This window comes from Notolabrus celidotus, chromosome 12, assembly GCF_009762535.1.
Source record: "Notolabrus celidotus isolate fNotCel1 chromosome 12, fNotCel1.pri, whole genome shotgun sequence".
Taxonomy (NCBI): domain Eukaryota; kingdom Metazoa; phylum Chordata; class Actinopteri; order Labriformes; family Labridae; genus Notolabrus; species Notolabrus celidotus.
The window spans coordinates 12891565-12909723 of NC_048283.1; the positions used below are offsets into that span (position 1 = coordinate 12891565).

The 18159-nt window shown below is 39.8% G+C and overlaps 1 protein-coding gene across 2 annotated transcripts in view; it reads right to left on the reverse strand.

The window, feature by feature from the left end:
* Window positions 1-8678: 8678 nt before the first annotated feature.
* The window catches only part of pou2f2a (POU class 2 homeobox 2a), a 69643-nt gene continuing 60162 nt past the window's right edge, over window positions 8679-18159 (reverse strand). For both annotated transcript variants that reach the window (XM_034697236.1, XM_034697237.1), the window contains 5 exons: window positions 17283-17480; window positions 16929-17131; window positions 14708-14776; window positions 14246-14319; window positions 8679-10604 (listed from right to left, as the gene is read on the reverse strand). In XM_034697236.1, the coding sequence (XP_034553127.1) occupies window positions 10276-10604; window positions 14246-14319; window positions 14708-14776; window positions 16929-17131; window positions 17283-17480 (873 nt within the window). In that variant the 3' untranslated portion in view covers window positions 8679-10275. The remainder of the gene's footprint in view (window positions 10605-14245; window positions 14320-14707; window positions 14777-16928; window positions 17132-17282; window positions 17481-18159) is intronic.

The following is an 18159-nucleotide window of genomic DNA, read 5'->3' on the forward strand; positions in this document are numbered from 1 at the left end:
AGATTTTTTTTTTGCTTGTCTTGAATCTTTATTAATCTGAATCAGGATCAGGGTGGAATGCCACATGGAGCTGCAAGTCATGGATTGTGAATCTTATTTGTTCAGACAAAATAAGACAAAAAGTGTCTTTGGGCTGTAAAAAGAGCTGCAAAATGATCCATAACAAACATAATTATAGCTTTAGCACGAACATATTATTTTCATCCAGTGTTTGAGACAACAAGCATCATTTTCATCTCAAAAGCAATATAGTATATAATGAGTAAAATAGCAATAGTAATCCAAACATTTACACAAGTGCAAAACTAATGATAATTTCCTTTAAATGTTCAATCTGCTGATTCCTTTTCTGAATAAACACACATATACACATTGTAAAGTAGTAAATAAAAGACTAATTTTCCTCCTGCACGGATGTCTTACAGTCACAGCTGTCACAATTAGAGTGATAAAACTCACAACATATCAGTGACTAACACATCAATCGGTTAGCAGATCGATGCTACAGGTAACAGTAACATGTATATGTTGTGTTCGAGGAGTGAGAAAAACAAATAGGCTTTCTGACCATAAAGTAAAGAAAAATATCCAAACAGAGCGTACACACACCGACATCAGTGTGCGGGTCAGAGTTTCTTATGTGAGAGAGCTGACCCCTTCTGCAGCAGTTGATAACCGGGCTTCAAGTTCCGGTTCTTAAACCAGTTTCTCAACAAAGGGGCTGAGCTGACCCGGTGGATAACACACTTACTGTAGAAAACTAACTCTCTTTAAGAAGCTGGAACAATCAAAGGTTCTTTTGCTTTGCAGTGAGGTGAGTGATGAAGTAGTTCTATAAAAGTTTCCTATCATTTTTCTGCAGTTTGATCAAATCATTTGACTTATAACATCAATTCCAATCTGTATCATATCGTATCATATAGTCAACTAGAAAAAAAAATACATTTAAAGGTGGATAAAATGAAATGCATTGTGATAAAATAACCTGATGTCATTGGTTTGATTGGTGACGATTTTTGACCTGTGGTGTCTATGTAAAGTAACTTACTCTGCACTAATGTTCATATGATGTGCTTTTTTACAGCCACATTGGTATCTTATTGTTATTTATTGTATTATTGGTATTGTTGTGTCATTGATATACCTCAGTGACATAGTTTCTTATCTTCACAGTGGGCATGTTATTGTATGTTGGTATGTTGAATGAATGTATTGTTTGTGAGCAGCACTGCACTTATGTCCAAGACGAATCCCCCCCCCTGAGACAATAAAGTTTATCTTATCTTATCTTATCTTATATAAGTAATTAATATATTGATACAAACTTGGTCAGTTTTGACCCAGTTGTTTCAAACACTGCTGTGAGATTTTTTTTTTTTGAAAAAAATGGAAATGGAAAAACATTTCAATCATTAATATCTGTAATTATTATTATTATTATTTTCATTGTATTCATATTTATATCGTATTTAATTACTTTATCAATTTCAATTAATGTTCTTTGATATTCTTAATTATTGTGTGGAAGAGCAACTCTAATGACTGAATTTCCCCCCAGGGATAAATAAAGTATTTCTTATTCTGATATCTAATAAGACAATACAAAAAATCTAAATATATCTGAATCAGCATGAGTATGTGCACAGATGCAAAGGATTTAACTTAATACTTCTACTGATTGTACAGTGCTTCTACTGAAAAAGGTCGAACAACAAAAAGCTGAAAATAAAAAATCATAAATGAAACTAAAAACATAAGAAATTGAAACAGCACAAAAAAAGGGTTACCCTTTTAAAGATATATTATTATGTTTCTGTCTCTTTGTTTAAATCAATAATTAAAATACATTTACTTTTGAAAGTCATCTATAGTGCTTTTATTTGAACTGTTTATAGATATACCAATCTAAATAACTGCGAGTAATGAAGTAAAACTTTTGTTTTCTTTATTATTAAAGTATCAATAAAAAACATGATATAGTATTGTGTACAGTGTTAGTGTCTTTTTGTGTACATGGGTGCTCTTCATGTACTCCAGTTTTACTGACGCTCTTGGTTATGTAGCACTTTAAGTTGTTTTTAAATGTGCTTTATAAATAATTTTGACTTATCAGATACTTGTACCTAATTAAAACCTGTAATTACATTATTTTCATACCATCCTAAAAATTAGATACTGTATCAAACGCTTGTGCTCTGACAGACATATATCAGAAAAGACTGATGGCTGAGCTGACCTCTTGTCAGGATACATATTTGGTCTAACAGCGCCCTCTTGTGGTTTCAAAGTGGCATGATATGTTGAAGTGCACCACATTTTCTCTTTCTGAGAGAAAGTTTGAACAATGAGAGTGAATCCTGAGGGTCAAACTGAAGAAGAAAAAACAGAGAATACATCATGACGACGGGTGAGTCCGGAAAATCAAAAGACGAAGCAGGAGGGAGGGGAGAAGGGTTTGTCTGTACAGTTTTTGTCTCCTGTTTTATTTGGATGAATGAAACACTTTCAGTTACAAAAATGACTTAAAATGAACAACACTGTACAATGAACAAGTAGAGTTATTTTTCTTCTTTTTTTTTTTGGTTTTCAAGATAAATACACTAAAAGGCTAAATGCTACCACAAGGGAGGAGGGAAAGGGGGAAGGGGGGTGCTCACATGATGGAAGACACAAAGGGAAGAGATGATGGCAACGAACGCAACCATACCTGTGCATACACACACACACACACACACACAAACACACACACACACACACACACACACACACACACACACACACACACACACACACACACACACACACACACACACACACAGTAAGGGAACAGGCTTTGTGTGGTGACAGGGGGAATTAAAGCTACATGTAGCAGGAAGTTGGCAAACAGTACGTTACAGTTGACAGTCATGTTTGGGGGCTTGTTGTTGTCCTAAGAACAAAGAACCTTTTTGTTTTGTGGGTTTTCTTTCTTGCAGCCAATCACACCCACAGCCACACCCACCACACCCTGCTGTCACGCACACACACACACACACACACACACACACACACACACACACACACACACACACACACACACACACACACACACACACACTCACTCACTCACTCACTCACTGGTGGAACTACAAGAGAATGAACGCCCCCTCCCTCCCCTCTTTACAACAAGGAACCACCTTCATAGAAAAAACAGCCCCTGGTTTTGACAGCTCAACCTTTCACACGCACACTCACACAGGAAAAAACACACATCAAGGTTAAAGGTCAGACAGGTAGACGTTAGGACCAAACATCAGGTTAGCCAAATGAAAAGGGGGAGGAAGGGGGGTTGGGGGGGTGATGGGAGAAAAGCGTTACTCTCTGGCAGCACGAGCAGAAAGGACGAGAACTTAAGAAGGATCAGAACAGCTACAAAGATACCAAGAGAAACTTCATTATCATCATCATCATCATCATCATCATCATCATCATCAGCGTCGTCAGCGTCGTCATCATCATCATAATTATGAGAAGCTTAAGATTATTTTTCCAATGACAAATACTTAAAAATATACATTTCATCATCATCATCTTAATTATCATCATTATTATTATTTCACTTTGGATAGCTGAGGTTAGTGCTTCACAGACCAGCTCGCTAAGTGACGAAGAGGAGAGGGACAGCAGAAAAGAAAGGATGGATGGATAGAGAAAGAGAGGAAGAGAAAGAGGTGAAAGATGCAGTGGAGGCCATGTGTTGAAGAGATGGTCAAGTTAGAGCTCTTTGGTTTTATTCTTTAACATCTGACTCGCTTTGCTGTGTTGCTGGAGAAACCTTTGGACTAAAGCTGTATTGTAGAAGAAAGAGAGAGAGAGAGAGAGAGAGAGAGAGAGAGAGAGGGATGAGAGAGAGAGGAAGAGCGTGATCGTGTGGAGGAGAGTGGGTGGAGGAAGAAGTAGCAGCTTGTTTGCTGTTGTTGTCTTTGCTCTGCTCGCTGTCTCTCCCTGAACAACAACAACAATCTCATGCAGCTGTGTTCAGAGATATTCTCATCTTGTGAGTCCAAATCACGTTCAAGACGGGATTTGTGTCTTTTTAAGACTGAGCTTGACATTTGGAGAGACACACTTGTTCAATCGACGGCCGAGAGAGTTAGATGAGGAGACTGATACCACTGTCATTTCTTTCTAATAAAATTTGAGCTGAATAAGGTGATGCTTAGCTCAGCTTAGAATAGAACAGCATAAAGACTGCAAACAATGGGAGATAGCTAGCCTGGCTCTAATCCACATTATGAATCATTTCATTCACATGAATTCAAAGCAGTGTTTTTAAACTTTTCGAAGTCAAGTGAATGCATCACATGTACTGCAGCGTGTACAGCACAACAACATGTATTTTCAGTGAGTTAGAGAGTTTAAAAGTTTTCAGTACAAAGCTAAACCTGAATGTTTATTTATTTTTATTAATTTGTCTAATTTCAATAGGATCTTGTGCAATATTTGCATAATTGATAGGATGTATCCTATTGTAGCAGGATTAGCCTGTGTTCATCTAGAGTTCTGTATAATCTTTGGTCTTTTTGTGAAAGCTCAGCAGATACTTCATTGCAACAGAGCTATCTTGTTGTCATTTATGTTTCTATCACTTGACTGTAGACGGTATAAAACCCCCCACTGGCAAGGCAAATAGCCAATCATAGTTCAGGATTATAAGGGGTCCATCAAATTTCAAAGGGGTCTGTAAAAATTGGCATTTTAACACCTAATGGGTCAGGCTTTTGGTGCCAGCCACAAGTGGACACTCGAGGAACTGGAATTTTTGGACTTCTGCATTTGCTATATTTTTCGACATCAGTGGTTACCACTTTGTTATGATGTACTGTAAATCAAAGCTAAAGCTAAATCCACTCCTCCCTGTCATGATTGAGCAGATCTCAACAGCTACTTATTCTATTGTTTGAGCAAGAGATCAATGATTCATTCAAATTTCTACACCTGACCACCAGCACCTGTAAGGCTCAGTAATATTACTGCTTTTTTATTGTATTATCATTTAAACATTTATGCCTCAACTAGAACAAAACAACTTCTCCACATTGATTGTAAAGCATCGTGGGTCAGCTTCTGTTTTTCATTTTATGTGACACTTCTCCTGTTCTATTCAGGCAGTGGCTTCATATCTTCCTCAAAGACAGAGAGAGATATCAATCCTCTCGGCAAGAAAATGAATAACTGTTTCTCCAAAAGTTGAGCTGTCCTTAAGAGCTTTTTTTTATGTCGTTGTAAAGTAACAACTCTGGAGGAAATGTGATTCTGTTGAGAGAGAGTTTTGGAGCACTCAGATGGACATCAGGATTGAGGGAGTGTGTGTGTTATGCTGGATCTCGTGGCAGGGCATTAACTTTGGTATCATTCACTTAGGGGGTATCCCCACCACAGAGGTCTGCACTTTACAGCCGGTCCCTCAAACCCTGACGTTCATGAAAAAAGTGCCTCATCAGAAACAAAGCAACAAAGCAAAACAAGGAGATGGACTCACATGCACACTGCTCCCTCCAACTTTCCAGAGTCTCAGCACACACAGAGTTGTGAGAAGTGTTTGTTTGCGTCACCTAGCAGCCCCGGTCCCAGCCGCTCCCTGGATACTTGCCCTACAGCGCTCCCTGATACACTCGGACATCAAGTAGTCAATTTGCCCCCACATCAGGCAAAGGAGACCTAAAGGCGAGAGAGGGCTCGGCGACCTTGGTGATAAAGTTGCTCTTAGACATGCAGCTTTTTTAAGCCTTGAAAAGATCCAGATCTGGTCCCAGATCAGTGCCAAAGAGCAGCTTTAGCCCCACAGTCCAGAGAGTTTGACAGGGAGGGAGCAGTGAGGGTCAGATCTGAGGAGAGGGCTGTGTTCAAAGCTCAACACAGACAGCGGGGGTGTTTTCCAGGGAGACAGGGTGTGTGCGAGTGTGTGTGTGCGTCTCTGTGGACCAGAGCATGAACCAGAGCAGGCCTTTGACCCTAAATGTCTCCCTCTGCAATCTACACCGTGATCTGTTTCTTTGCAGATCAATCCCAAACTTCTGTGTTAATCTCCATTAGGACACTGGCCTTTGACCTTTGGCCCAGCCTCACTGTGTCTGCTCTGGGCCGCACAAACACACCGTCCACACGAATCATAACACCACCATGATCCCTACTGTGACCCCGCATTTTAAAGCATTCATCTATTTGGTTTATCATCAAAGAATATGAGGTATATGATGAACTATCTCTCTTTTACATCCTACAATGGATGAAGGAAAAAGGGAAAAGGAACTCAGAGAAAAGTGGAAACAAAAGAGACAAAAAGAGAGAGAGAGACAAAGTGAGAAGTTACGAGAGTGATTTAAGGCTGGGAGTCAAAAATCCACCTCTTCTTCTTCTCTCTTTTTCTTCTCTGATATGTAAAAAACTTGAGTTTTTCCCCGGTTGATCTTCTTCTTTTGTGTTTTTGGTTGTGCAGCTGTAAAGCTTTCAGTGAATTCTCCCTGTGGAGAAAATGTAGCGTACTTAAGCAGCACTGAGTTGCAATGAACACCTCATCACATGTATTATATTCAGGATTTTTTCTTCACTGAGTAAGAATTTCCACTTTTCTCTAATTATTACGTTACATGAAGGCATGTTTCAGCCCAGAGGGCCTTAAGAAAGTATTTTTACTCTTGAGTAAGTTAGGTGTTCATCCCACAGTGCTGCCTCCAGCTGCTTTGAGAAATATCATCTCAGAGAGGAAGAGAAGCTCTTAATGGCTGACAGTCCAGTCAGCCATATCTTCTTATTAAGTCCCTACAGGAACCCTGGTTGCATTTCTGTTATTATTTGGTTCAAAGAAGTAAAAAAGAATGTCAGCAGGGGGTGAAATAGGAAAAAAAAATCATAAAAGTTACATCCCAGAATGTGAAAAAGCACCTCTAGAAATAAATTAACAAATAAATAGCAAGATAAGCCAATAAATCAAACCTACCCTGAATAAATATTACAATCAAAAGTCTAAATCATCGTAATAAAGAGAAATAAAAAAGTCCAAAGAGAGATAGTTTAAATTTTTGGTCTAAAATCAAGTTATTTTCATCAATGTTTTTTAGGATCTTTTTTTTTTCTCAGTCTTTTTTGTACGTTTTTTTCTTTTAATACATTAGCGATAAGTAAGCAGTAGAACATAGATCTTTTTTTCTACAAAATCTATAGAAGCACTAACAGATACATTCCGTCTAAGAGTCAATGTGGAGAGAAGGTCTCACCTTCATGGTTAATACCTCTCCCCGCATCTAAAGTTTGGTTCGTGAATCGATTCTTGCTTGCGTGTCGACTGGTTTCTCTGGTGTGGATCAAACCAAATGTTCTTTGGATATGTTTACGTCCAACTCTTGAGCTGTCAACTCTGCCTGAGGCCTCAGCTGAGTGTTTTAATCTGTGGCAGGAGTGTTTGTTGCACCGCTGCGGTTAAAATTAAAGACACCACTGTCTTGTCACACTTCTTTTTTTAACCATTTGGTGTCACTCCAACACACACACAGATAAACACACAGTTTAACTTCAGGCAAATCGACTCTGACCCATTTCTTTGCCCTCACAGAGAGGACAGTCTCCACTGTGTTTGGTTTGGTTCAGTATTTGGTTTGGCATCTTTAAGGTTTGCTATTTAACTCTTTATTTTTGGCTTTTTGTGTGTCTATTTTTACTCTGCCAAGACAGTGTGTTTCTTTATCTAATAAAAATCTGGAAGCTAAATTTTCACAGTATTTTTTTTCCAACCACCTGATAAAAATCTCTAGCACGACTACGAAAAAAATAAGGAGCTCTTGTAAGTAAGTAAGCGAGTACGTTATTCCAAATGAGTTAATAAGCGCTAAAGTACAGTACATAAAACGGCATCAAGAGACACAGCAGAGATCAAAACAATCAGAACCAACCAACAGAAAAATAAAAACAGATTTTCTCTTAAAGAAGATTTCAGTTCAGTGAGGTCATTTGCGTTTAGCTCCATCCAGGACCAGAGAGAGAGCTGAGCTGGAGAGAGAGAGAGGCAGAGGAGGGGAGGAATTGTCTGTCCTTTTTTTTCTGCACACCTGTCTATCTGCCTGTCTATCCATCCATGCTACACAGTTTCAGAGCGGGGCGAATGCTTACAGACAGACAGACAGACGGACGGACAGACAGACAGAGTGGGGTACATTTTGTCCTCCTCCCCTCCTCCCTCCAGCCACATTTGGTTAAGGGTTCTTTTTGGTTTGCTTCTGTCGTTCCTTGGGTTTTTGGTTTGCGTTTATTTTTGGTATCCTCTTACGATAAAAAAGTGTGACGCCTGCTCCCCTCACTACAGTGTGTCCATCCAAGAGTACCCTCATTCTGGGGGTTTGGAGTAAAGGAACAGTTCCCTAAATAAAGCTTCCCCCGGTGGGTATTTGGACGGGCCAGGTGGAGGGGCTCACATTGGAGGGGGGGGGGGCTCCCAGTGGTAAAGTCCTGTTCTCACCCCCCCCCCTCCTGTGTCTTTATTGTGTTCATACGTCTTCGCTGAGGCTCTGTAAGAAGAGCTCAGGCCAGCCTTGAGAATGCTTTGGTTTCCATTTGAGAATTAATGGCAGTCTGAGGTGGAAAATGGCAGTGAAATGTGATTGATGGAGTGATGATGGAAACAGACAAATATCAGTAAACATGTCTAGACAGACAGGTGTCAGCAGGCGTGAGAGCCGGCTGTGACTAAACTTGGCTTTATTGACTTATTTAACCTCAAATCTCATCAGTTATCACTTGAGATCTCCAATCACAGCCCTATTTCATACTTTCAATATGGTCGCCCACTCTTAACAAACGTTGTTTACAGTGTGCGAAGTTTCCCAGGGCGTGTTTATTTAGCCACGGAGTCAGCGATAATGGGTTATCTTAAAGAGTGAGGACAGATCGGTCTGATTAAGAGCACAAAGTGTCACATGTTAACGTCTTAATAAATTCATTCACACCTTGAAATTGACTCGTGGTGTGCCAGCTCTATTTTGGATCTACGGCACTTGGTGAGACGAGCATCTTTGCACTTTCGTCATCTCTGTTCCTGCAGAAAAGTCACCTCGAGAAACAGAAAGGATGCATGATGACAACATGAATGTATAGTGATGAGGACGACGATGATGGTGATGATGACACTGATGACGATCAAAACTCTAAAATGCTGCAACAATAAATAGAAGCTGTATTGTAAAATGACCCTAATAAATAGTAAAAAAACAGGTCAAACTGTACTTCTCAGAGTGTAAAAAACACATACTGGTTTACAAACCTCTGTCAAGGTAATCTGAAATTAAAAAAGGACAGATTAAAGCTAATCTATGCTCTTAGAACCAGAGGTAGGTAAAGAGACTAACACATGAAGATACTGGCATCATTCATTTTACGAGCGTTTCACTCGATCAGCAACAATCTTTTACAAAAAATATCTAAAAATGAAAACCTAGAAGAGACACATGGGCGGACACAGACAGGATGAGTCGATGGCAGAATGGATGGGTTGGCTCTTGACGTGTGTGTTTGCGTGTGTGTGTCTATGTGAGTAGCAGTAGCAGTAGAGTCCTGGTCCTGGATAGCTTCAGTATTTACACGTCCTTTGAATAAAGCTTTTCTCTCCGTATTTTTGGTTTTTGGTATTTGGGATTTTGGTATGGTTGTCGTTTTTTTTGTGTATTCCTCTTCCACCTCCTCCTCAGGTAAATTTTTGGTTTAAACTTATCCTCCTTTCTCCTCTTCCTTCAGACCCGCAGCTTTTCAAAACGATAAAAAAAGGAAACTAAGCACAGTCCTCCAGTTTTTGTCCTTGCTGCCATTCCTTTGTCACATAGTAAAGTTATCTTTTGTCATTTTTGGTTTCTGCATCCCGACATGCGTCTCTTCTGCCTCTTCGTTAAAGAGTCATTGGTTTGTTTTCCTTCAGAGAGAAAGAGCGGTGAGGCGCCATGTCGATATCACCTGTTATTAACTAAAAGGTCCCACGCTGCCTCCTCTCCATTTGTTTGGATAGATAAAGATTTTTGGTTTCAATCTTTCCCTTTTCCCCCCTTCTCCCCTCTTTCACTTCCCTCCCTCCTTCTCTCCTCTTTCATTCTGTGTATTTTTGGCATCGAAAGACCAGGAGAGAAAGAGAAAGAGAGCCATTGCGAAAAATTAACGGAAGAAGAGCTCAAGAGAGAGAAAGAGTTAGCTTTGGTGTGAAAGGCGAGGTTCACGTTTTCCTCCTTCCTCCCCCTCTCTGATTGGCCCGTGGCGTGGTCACTCAATCTTGGCTCCACCCAGAGAGGGCGGGCTGTGTGCCATTTCGCTGGAGGAACAGGAAGAGGCAGGGCTTGAGCAAGGGGAAGGGGAGCAAGGGGTGGGGCTGATGCTGCTGGCGGACGGGAAAGGAGAGGGCTTGGAGGCTTTGGCTACGGCGGCGCTGAGCAGTCCAGCGGCAGGGTTCTGGCTCATGTGGAGGAGGGCCGGATGGTTGAGGAAGAGGGAGGAGTGGAGGCCTCCTGTTTGGCCCCCTGAGGCCCCCAGCAACAGTTTGCTGGCCCCCTCAAGACTGGAAAGAGGCAGCTGGCCACCACTGGCTGCTAGGGCTGAGGAGAGATAAGAGAGGAAAGTCAACAAGTATTCCTTGATTACAGTTTTTCAGAAACATTGCGACATTATTTTTATATATATTAGTCAGCCTGTAAGATTTTTCTGCCTCTTTCTCAAATAGATGTGTTGTTCAAAGTTATCCTCCATACTCTACTTGAGCTCTTTAAGTCAGAAAAAAGACCTGCAATCACTTCCTGGTCCATAGTTTCATTATTCATAAACTTCAGTTTTTATCTCTTATCAATAATAATATTCAGTGAGAAGTTGTCATTCATTACAGTGTTTTACTTTGTGGTTTCTGTCCATCAACTCTCCATCAGGCTTCCTAATCCAACAATACTCTAGTTAATAACTTCCTACAAACACTGCCAAGCCAGAGAAAGTGTCTGAACACGTTGAATTCAGCAGAAGTGGGAGGGGAATAACTGTCACCACCTCTTTTAAATAAAGAGCACAGGGAGCGGCCACAGGCTGCTTAGAGTGAAGTTACTCTGCAAGAAGTGCTGCACGCACCTGTCAGTGTTTGAGGAAAAGATTACAGGTGCTTAGCTTTTACAAAACTATATTGTTGATACACAACTAGTTCTTGTGACTGAATATGGTCAGATACTCATTTCCTAGTTGTTTAAATTAAAATGTATATTCACAATTTAAAAAGACATTCAGAACACACACCAAATTAATCACAGTTTCTGTGATTCTGTGTTAACAACAGCCGTAATGATACGTTGAAATGTTTTGTTTTGTACTGCTGATGTTCAGGGTTATATTATGGATTGATTAGGATAGGCAGAAATATGCCTTAGGCTTCAGCCTGTCCATTTGTTTTGGTCATTGATTGGGCGAATGTTATTGTGTTAAGTAGACTAGCATAAACAATTTAAATTGAATTATATTTTATTTCCTAAGATGAGTACTCAAACAAACGGTAGAATTTTGTTTCCCTTAAATGAATGAACGAAAAATGGACCCATAACATGGCTAAACACAGGATCAGTGGTGTACTCAGGGGGTCAGGGGGGCGGTCACCATGAAGTTCATTATGTTATGTTATGTTAATTATGTACTATAATCAATAAAATAGAAATATAATTGTTTTGTGTTTTCCTTTTTCATAATTCTAATTACTGCAATTGGTCACATAAGGGCCAGTGTACCTTCCGTTCATTCTATTTCCAATTCTGAAACGCAAATCGGAAAACAAAAGAACAGCATTTTTCTTTTTCAACATATGTAGCAGATTTTAATACAAACAAATAAAAGCAGTTTTCCTGTATTAAAGTACAGCAATAAAATTGGATCTTGTGTTGTTTTCCTATTATGGATGTTTATATTCCCTGATAAACACATCCAAAATGCAAAAATGCAGGGATATCTGTGTGATTACATCAGTTGGGTAAAGATTCGACCCAACTTCACCTTGTAATCATACAGATATCCCCGCATTTTCGCATTTTGGATTAACATAGATTGGATTCTTTGTGTTTGTCAGGGAATATAAAAATCCATACTAGGAAAACAACACAAAATCCAATTTTATTGCTTTATTTTAATGGAAAACGGCTTCTGATTGTTTGTTTTAAAATCTGCTACATATATTGAAAAAAGAAAAATGCCTGTTCTTTTGTTTTCTGATTTGCATTTCAGAATTGGAAATAGAATGAACGGAATGTAGGGAATTAAGTGTTAGCTGCTCAACATTTTCTGAAGGAGGACCCTACATCCCCCTCTTTTTAACAATGCCTCAATACATAAATTCACCCTAAACTGTGAGTACCAGGTGTTTGAAAGGAGGTGCCCTTTTTTTCACCCCTGCCCCTCAAACAGCCTGAGTCCGCCACTACACAGGATCACACAGTCTGAGGGTAGACTATGTCAAATTGGGTTGCCAAGTGTGGCTACAGTTAGCAGAGCCAGCAGCACCACCAGCCTATGGACCTCATTACAGAATAATGTCTGCACACCTCTGTAATGCATTTCAACTGTCAAGTGGATTTATTCTGGATTAACCACAGCCTACATACAACTTTATCTCCATTCTCTGAAACAAAATACCGCCAAACAGCACTGCAATACCAGATTAAGTCTGTCACCTGTCCTTGTTTACATACATGTAGCAGAGTGGTGTGGCAGTAATCATTACGTAGAGTTACAGGCCTGGCTTGTGGCTACAGCTTAGACAGAACATCTCAGCATTTTCAGGCCTACAAATATAAAAATATTAAGGATTTCTTGAACTGACCAGTAATTCTGATGATGATTAATCATTTAGTTGACTGATATGTTGTGTTGTTTATTGTTGTCTTCATGTATTTTTACTTTTACCTTGTAAAGCACTTTGGCCAACACTGGTTGATTTTAAATGTGCTATATAAATAAAGTTGACTTGACTTGACTTGATCCCTAATTTAGATACAGCAGTGCAACAGGTAAACTGGCATGGGTGGTCTATAAGTTATTGGCCCTTGTGAACTTAACATTATTTCTAAAATTATGTTTTATTATTGTTCTGAAAAGCACCAAGTATCCCTCTGCACTACGCACAAAGCATCTCATGGATGCACTGCATCATGGTCTGTTGAGGCTGCTTTGAGTGGGGAAGTTGGTATTTTTGCCTCCTTAGAGTTCAGTCTCTGAGTGTGTGAGGGATGAGTATCCAAGTGGTGTGAAATGGTGGGTGAAAAATGCAGCACTGACTCAAAAAACGTGACGTTTAAAATAGATGTTTTCACAGTTTTTTGTGTCATGATGAACATTACTCAAGCACATATTCACACAAAATAAACAAAAGAACAAAAAAATAACAAAGAAATAACAAAGAAAGTGCCAGAAAAAAAAACAATGTGAGCATCTGTGTTCGAATATTTCCTTTTGGATATGAATGATGAAACAAAGAGATGAGAGGCTAAAGATGAGTGAGACAGCACAGACGCACATGCAAAAACATAGCCCACGCTTTAACGTAACCATGATCACACACACACACACACACACACACACACACACACACACACACACACACACACACACACACACACACACACTCACACACACACAAACAAGCATGATGGGATGGATGAATGGATGTCAACGGCAACATATGAAAAATAAGTCATTCCTCTGGTCTCTCAGCTGCTTCACGCTGTGGATGAGCAATACCACTCCACTGCCTGATCACCCGTATCTCCAGCCTGCAGTCTCCCCGTGCCATTTGATTCACCTACCATGCATGACTGTATTACTCATCATCACACTTCTCTTTTTAATACGTCTTTCTGCTCCTCTTCATTCTCACATTTCAGAGTATGATGGAAAATTAGCTGTGCTGCTGACGCTGTTTGGTGGTCATTTCTGCAGGGTTGAATGCTTCTTCCCCCTCTCTGTGTTATTTTTGAGTTGTGTAAAAGTGTCAGACTGTGAGCTTTGAGCACCAAAGCTCTTTTCTTTGCTTTTATGCATTCTTTGACCGCAAGATTTCACCAGAATTAAATCATGACGCCACCCTCCACCTCTGCTATGACCTCGAGAATTATTCTCCGCTGATCTGTGATGCTGATGCTAAATTTTGCCTCTTTTTTTTTTCTCCTCTGCAGAAAAACACCCATTTAAGTGTGTCTCTCTTCTTTCGCACACACACCTTGGATAGTGGCCAGGGGATTGTTACCGAGGAGGGCTTGGTTCATCCCTGTGTTAACTCCCATCACAGTGTTCCTGTTGTGTCACACACACACACACACACACACAAATATACACACAGAGCACCATACATGTGCGAGCATATACACAAACACAGACAGGCAGAGGAGACAAGGTGAGAGAGAAAAAGCAGGTTTAGCAGCAAGGACAAGCAGAGGGTAAATTCAGCCCTGTACAGAGGAGTAGTTAGCTGACAGTTTGCTGCAAGGATTTAAAGAAGAGGTTAGAAATGTGGAAAAAACACAGACAATATCAGAAATTTGTTATAAAACAGCAAAACTTCCATACAAGAAAACATCATTCTGCACTGAAAAAGAGTGCAATGTGCGTGAGTGTGTGTGTGTGTGTGTGTGTGTGTGTGTGTGTGTGTGTGTGTGTGTGTAAGCGCTGCAGTTGTAATCACCTCAAGTTTGCAGCAAAATCGGTGATGTAGCTAGACATGTCACCGTTCTTTTTACCCATACGCCATAAGCTGTGAACACAAGAACCACACACACACACAAACACATACAGGGTTAAAAATCACTGCTACACAGGGAGAGCAGTGTCACCCAATGGCTTGTTCAGATATCAGTGTGCGTGAGTTAAAAAACAATCAGCGAGTGTGCCTGTGCCAGCAGGTGAACTGAGCGTGGTGCAGTGCAGGACTCAAGCCGAGCGGTTCATGGAAATATGTGGTTTAGTATTGTTTAAGTGTTTGTGTTATGCGTTGTTGAATTGTTTTGCCTAAAGGTATTCAGTGGCAGCCAGCACAGACAGACATGTTACATCCAGGAAAACCAAACAGCTGTATACACAAAGGCTCAGTTCACCCAGTAACATGAGATGTATGAGGATGCAGGTTTCATTATCGCCTCCTTTTACAAACTCAAGGATGTTTGGCCTAGGGGTTTACAGAGTTTTTGACAACAACCACTTTGTTTTTGCCTCTTTGAACAATTTTGAAAGTACAAATTTAAAGCACCTGTGAGGAACTTTGGGTTTGATCTCAGTGCCCCCTTTAAACAAATCGGTAATTTTAACTTGCTGCTGAGTTTGTCGAGTACATGCGTAGAGTTCTTCAATAAAAAAGTCCAATCTTGCTTTGTTTTACAGTTAAATGTATCACTTATTGAGAAATAATTGCCATGAAAAATGTAAAATACAGCATGCAGCATTTTGTCTGACACTCAAGGTCAGGTCTTTATGCTGATGATGTTTTTTGCTTTTGTAGGCCATAATGAAACATCACAATTGATTTTAGTCTATTTGAAAAAGTTCATAAAAACTTGAGCTTTAAATGTCTTAGCGGGAACTTTTTTATCCAAAACAGTCTACTTAAAAAGCAATAAACATTGTGTTTTGTGATTTAAACAAGTTGACAGGATGTTTTTTTTTTCTGAATTAGACCTCCTGTTATGTTGAGGGTCAAATCGACCCTTTTAAAAGTCTATCTTAGACAATATATGTCTTCCAAACCAGCTAAATGCAGCATAAAAATCCGGGCAGCATGTGACAGAAGAGGAGTCGTGTTATTTTATCACCTCATTAAAAAAAAAAAAGTAAAATAAAATAAACAAAAATCTATGTAATGTCAAACTATTGTATTTATATAAAAAGTTTTAACATTGATTTTAATGAAAAGTGAGTAAGTTATTCTCATTGAACCATGATCTGTGAGAATTAACGATCACCATTGGACTAAATCTTGATTTAAATGGTTGGTAATGGAGTTAAAAATTTGATTTAAAAAAAATGTTTATTGGGATTTTTTGGGGTTCTGACACTTTTGGATAATTGAATACGCACCAGGTCAAATTGACCCAGGAACATTATTGCTGTTCCAGAGAAATGAACATAACAGGAGGGTTAGGAAGAATTTAAATTTCTTAATTATAAACCACACCTCAAACTAAATTAAATTAACTAAACACTGCACTCTAAAATTACTTTCCTGTGCTGGCCAAACTTAAGAAAGCTACAGGTGAAACGTGTTCCTTGCTCACAATAAAGTCATTAGTATGCAGCAGTTTGTTTATTATTTTGTATATATGTTCCTGCAACCGACCAGCACCTGAGTACATACATTGGCTGTGCAGGGAGAGCTCTATTTACTGTTAGTACAAATTCAATTCACCTCCACAATAATGAAGTTAAGCAGGAAATCTAAGGGCTAGGTTTGCCTGATAGATCGACCCACTGGTATGTATTGTGCCACCGTGTAGTGAGGCTAATGGGTTTATTGCTATTCTGATTGGCCAACTCAAAGGCAAGGCGAAAAGCCAAGAGAGGGTAGACAATAGTTTAAATGTTGGGACAACAGCTCTTATTTGCAGGCAGTCTTTCTTGGAAAGCTTTTGTAGATCTGAGTTAGCTTGTAGGTGAGAACATTTGCAAATAAGTGGTGAGAATAATGAAAAGGGGGGCATAAGGAACAGTGAGAATCTTGCTAACTTTTTCCAAACATCAGATCTGATCATTGGCTGAAGTGAACTTCAATTTATTGTTATTTAATGAATAGTTAGATATTGTCAAACCAAAAACCTGCATCCCAATATCAAGGTGTTAAATGAGGAGGATTCAGAGCACCTAAGTTGCTCTCTGAAATCCCAGGTTGGGTGTCATTAAGTGTCACGGTCTCTTACCCTGTGTTCAGGTTGAGTGTGCTGTGGCTGGGAGTGGCTGGGCTGGCCGTGCTGCGGGGAGGAGGAGGAGGAGTCACTGGGGAAGGAGCGGAGCTGAGGGAGGGGTGGGTGGAGGTGAGGCTGGAGGTCAGGGGGCATACGGGGGACATGGTGGTCACTGTTGTGCTGAGACTGGTCACGGCCTGCGACAGCTGGCTGGACATCTGGTGGAGAGACAGGAGAGACATGTTTAGGTTTCTGAAACTAAAGACAGCTCATTAACTGTTTAATGTCAACACACTGTAACACACTGTGCATTGATGTACAGTAGACTGAAAAGACAACAGTGGTGTTGAAGATAAGTTGGATATTCACCATGTGAGGGCTGTAGCAGGGCGGTTTGTGCGTCGGTGGGGCAGTGGGGGCCTGGCTGGGCAGGGGAGGGGTGGCACTGGAGGGATTGATGCGTTTCTCTTTCTGCCGGCGGTTGCAGAACCAGACCCGGATCACCTCCTTCTCCATGTTGAGCTGCTCTGCGATCAGCAGGATCTCCTCTGAGGTAGGCTTCTGGTTCTGCAAGATGAAAAAAACAAAGGGAGGCAGGGGTTCAGATCATTTCAGGATTACTTCACTTCAACAATGTAATGCAAAACAAACAAATTTAAAAAACACAACAAGATATAGCACAACTGATGTGTGTATTAAGCTCTTAAAATAGATGCAGTATCAATAGAAATCAATCAATAAAACAATGTCAAATCAATAAAACAATGTCAAATCAGACTCCTGTTTCAAGAGAAAAATTACTAACATCAGCTTTATGAACCCTCCTGTTATGTTCGTTTCTCTGGAACAGCAAAATTGTTCCTGGGTCAATTTGACCCGGGGCATATTCAATTACCTAAAAGTGTCTAAAACCGAAAAAATACCAATACACATTTTTTTAAACTAATTTTTAGCTCCATTACTGACCATTTAAATCAAGGTTTGGTCCATTGGTGTTCTTTAATTCTCACAGATCATGGTTCAATGAGGATAAGTCACTCGTTTTTTGTTAAAATTAATGTTAAAACTTTTAAATGTACATTGGAAAGACCTTAATATAAATACAATAGTTTTACATGACATAGATTTTTGTTGATTTTATTTTACATTTATATATTTTGTTATTTTTACGAAGTGATGTTGATAAATTAACACGACATCTCTCCTGTCACATGCTGCCCAGGTTTGTATGCTGCATTTAGCTGGT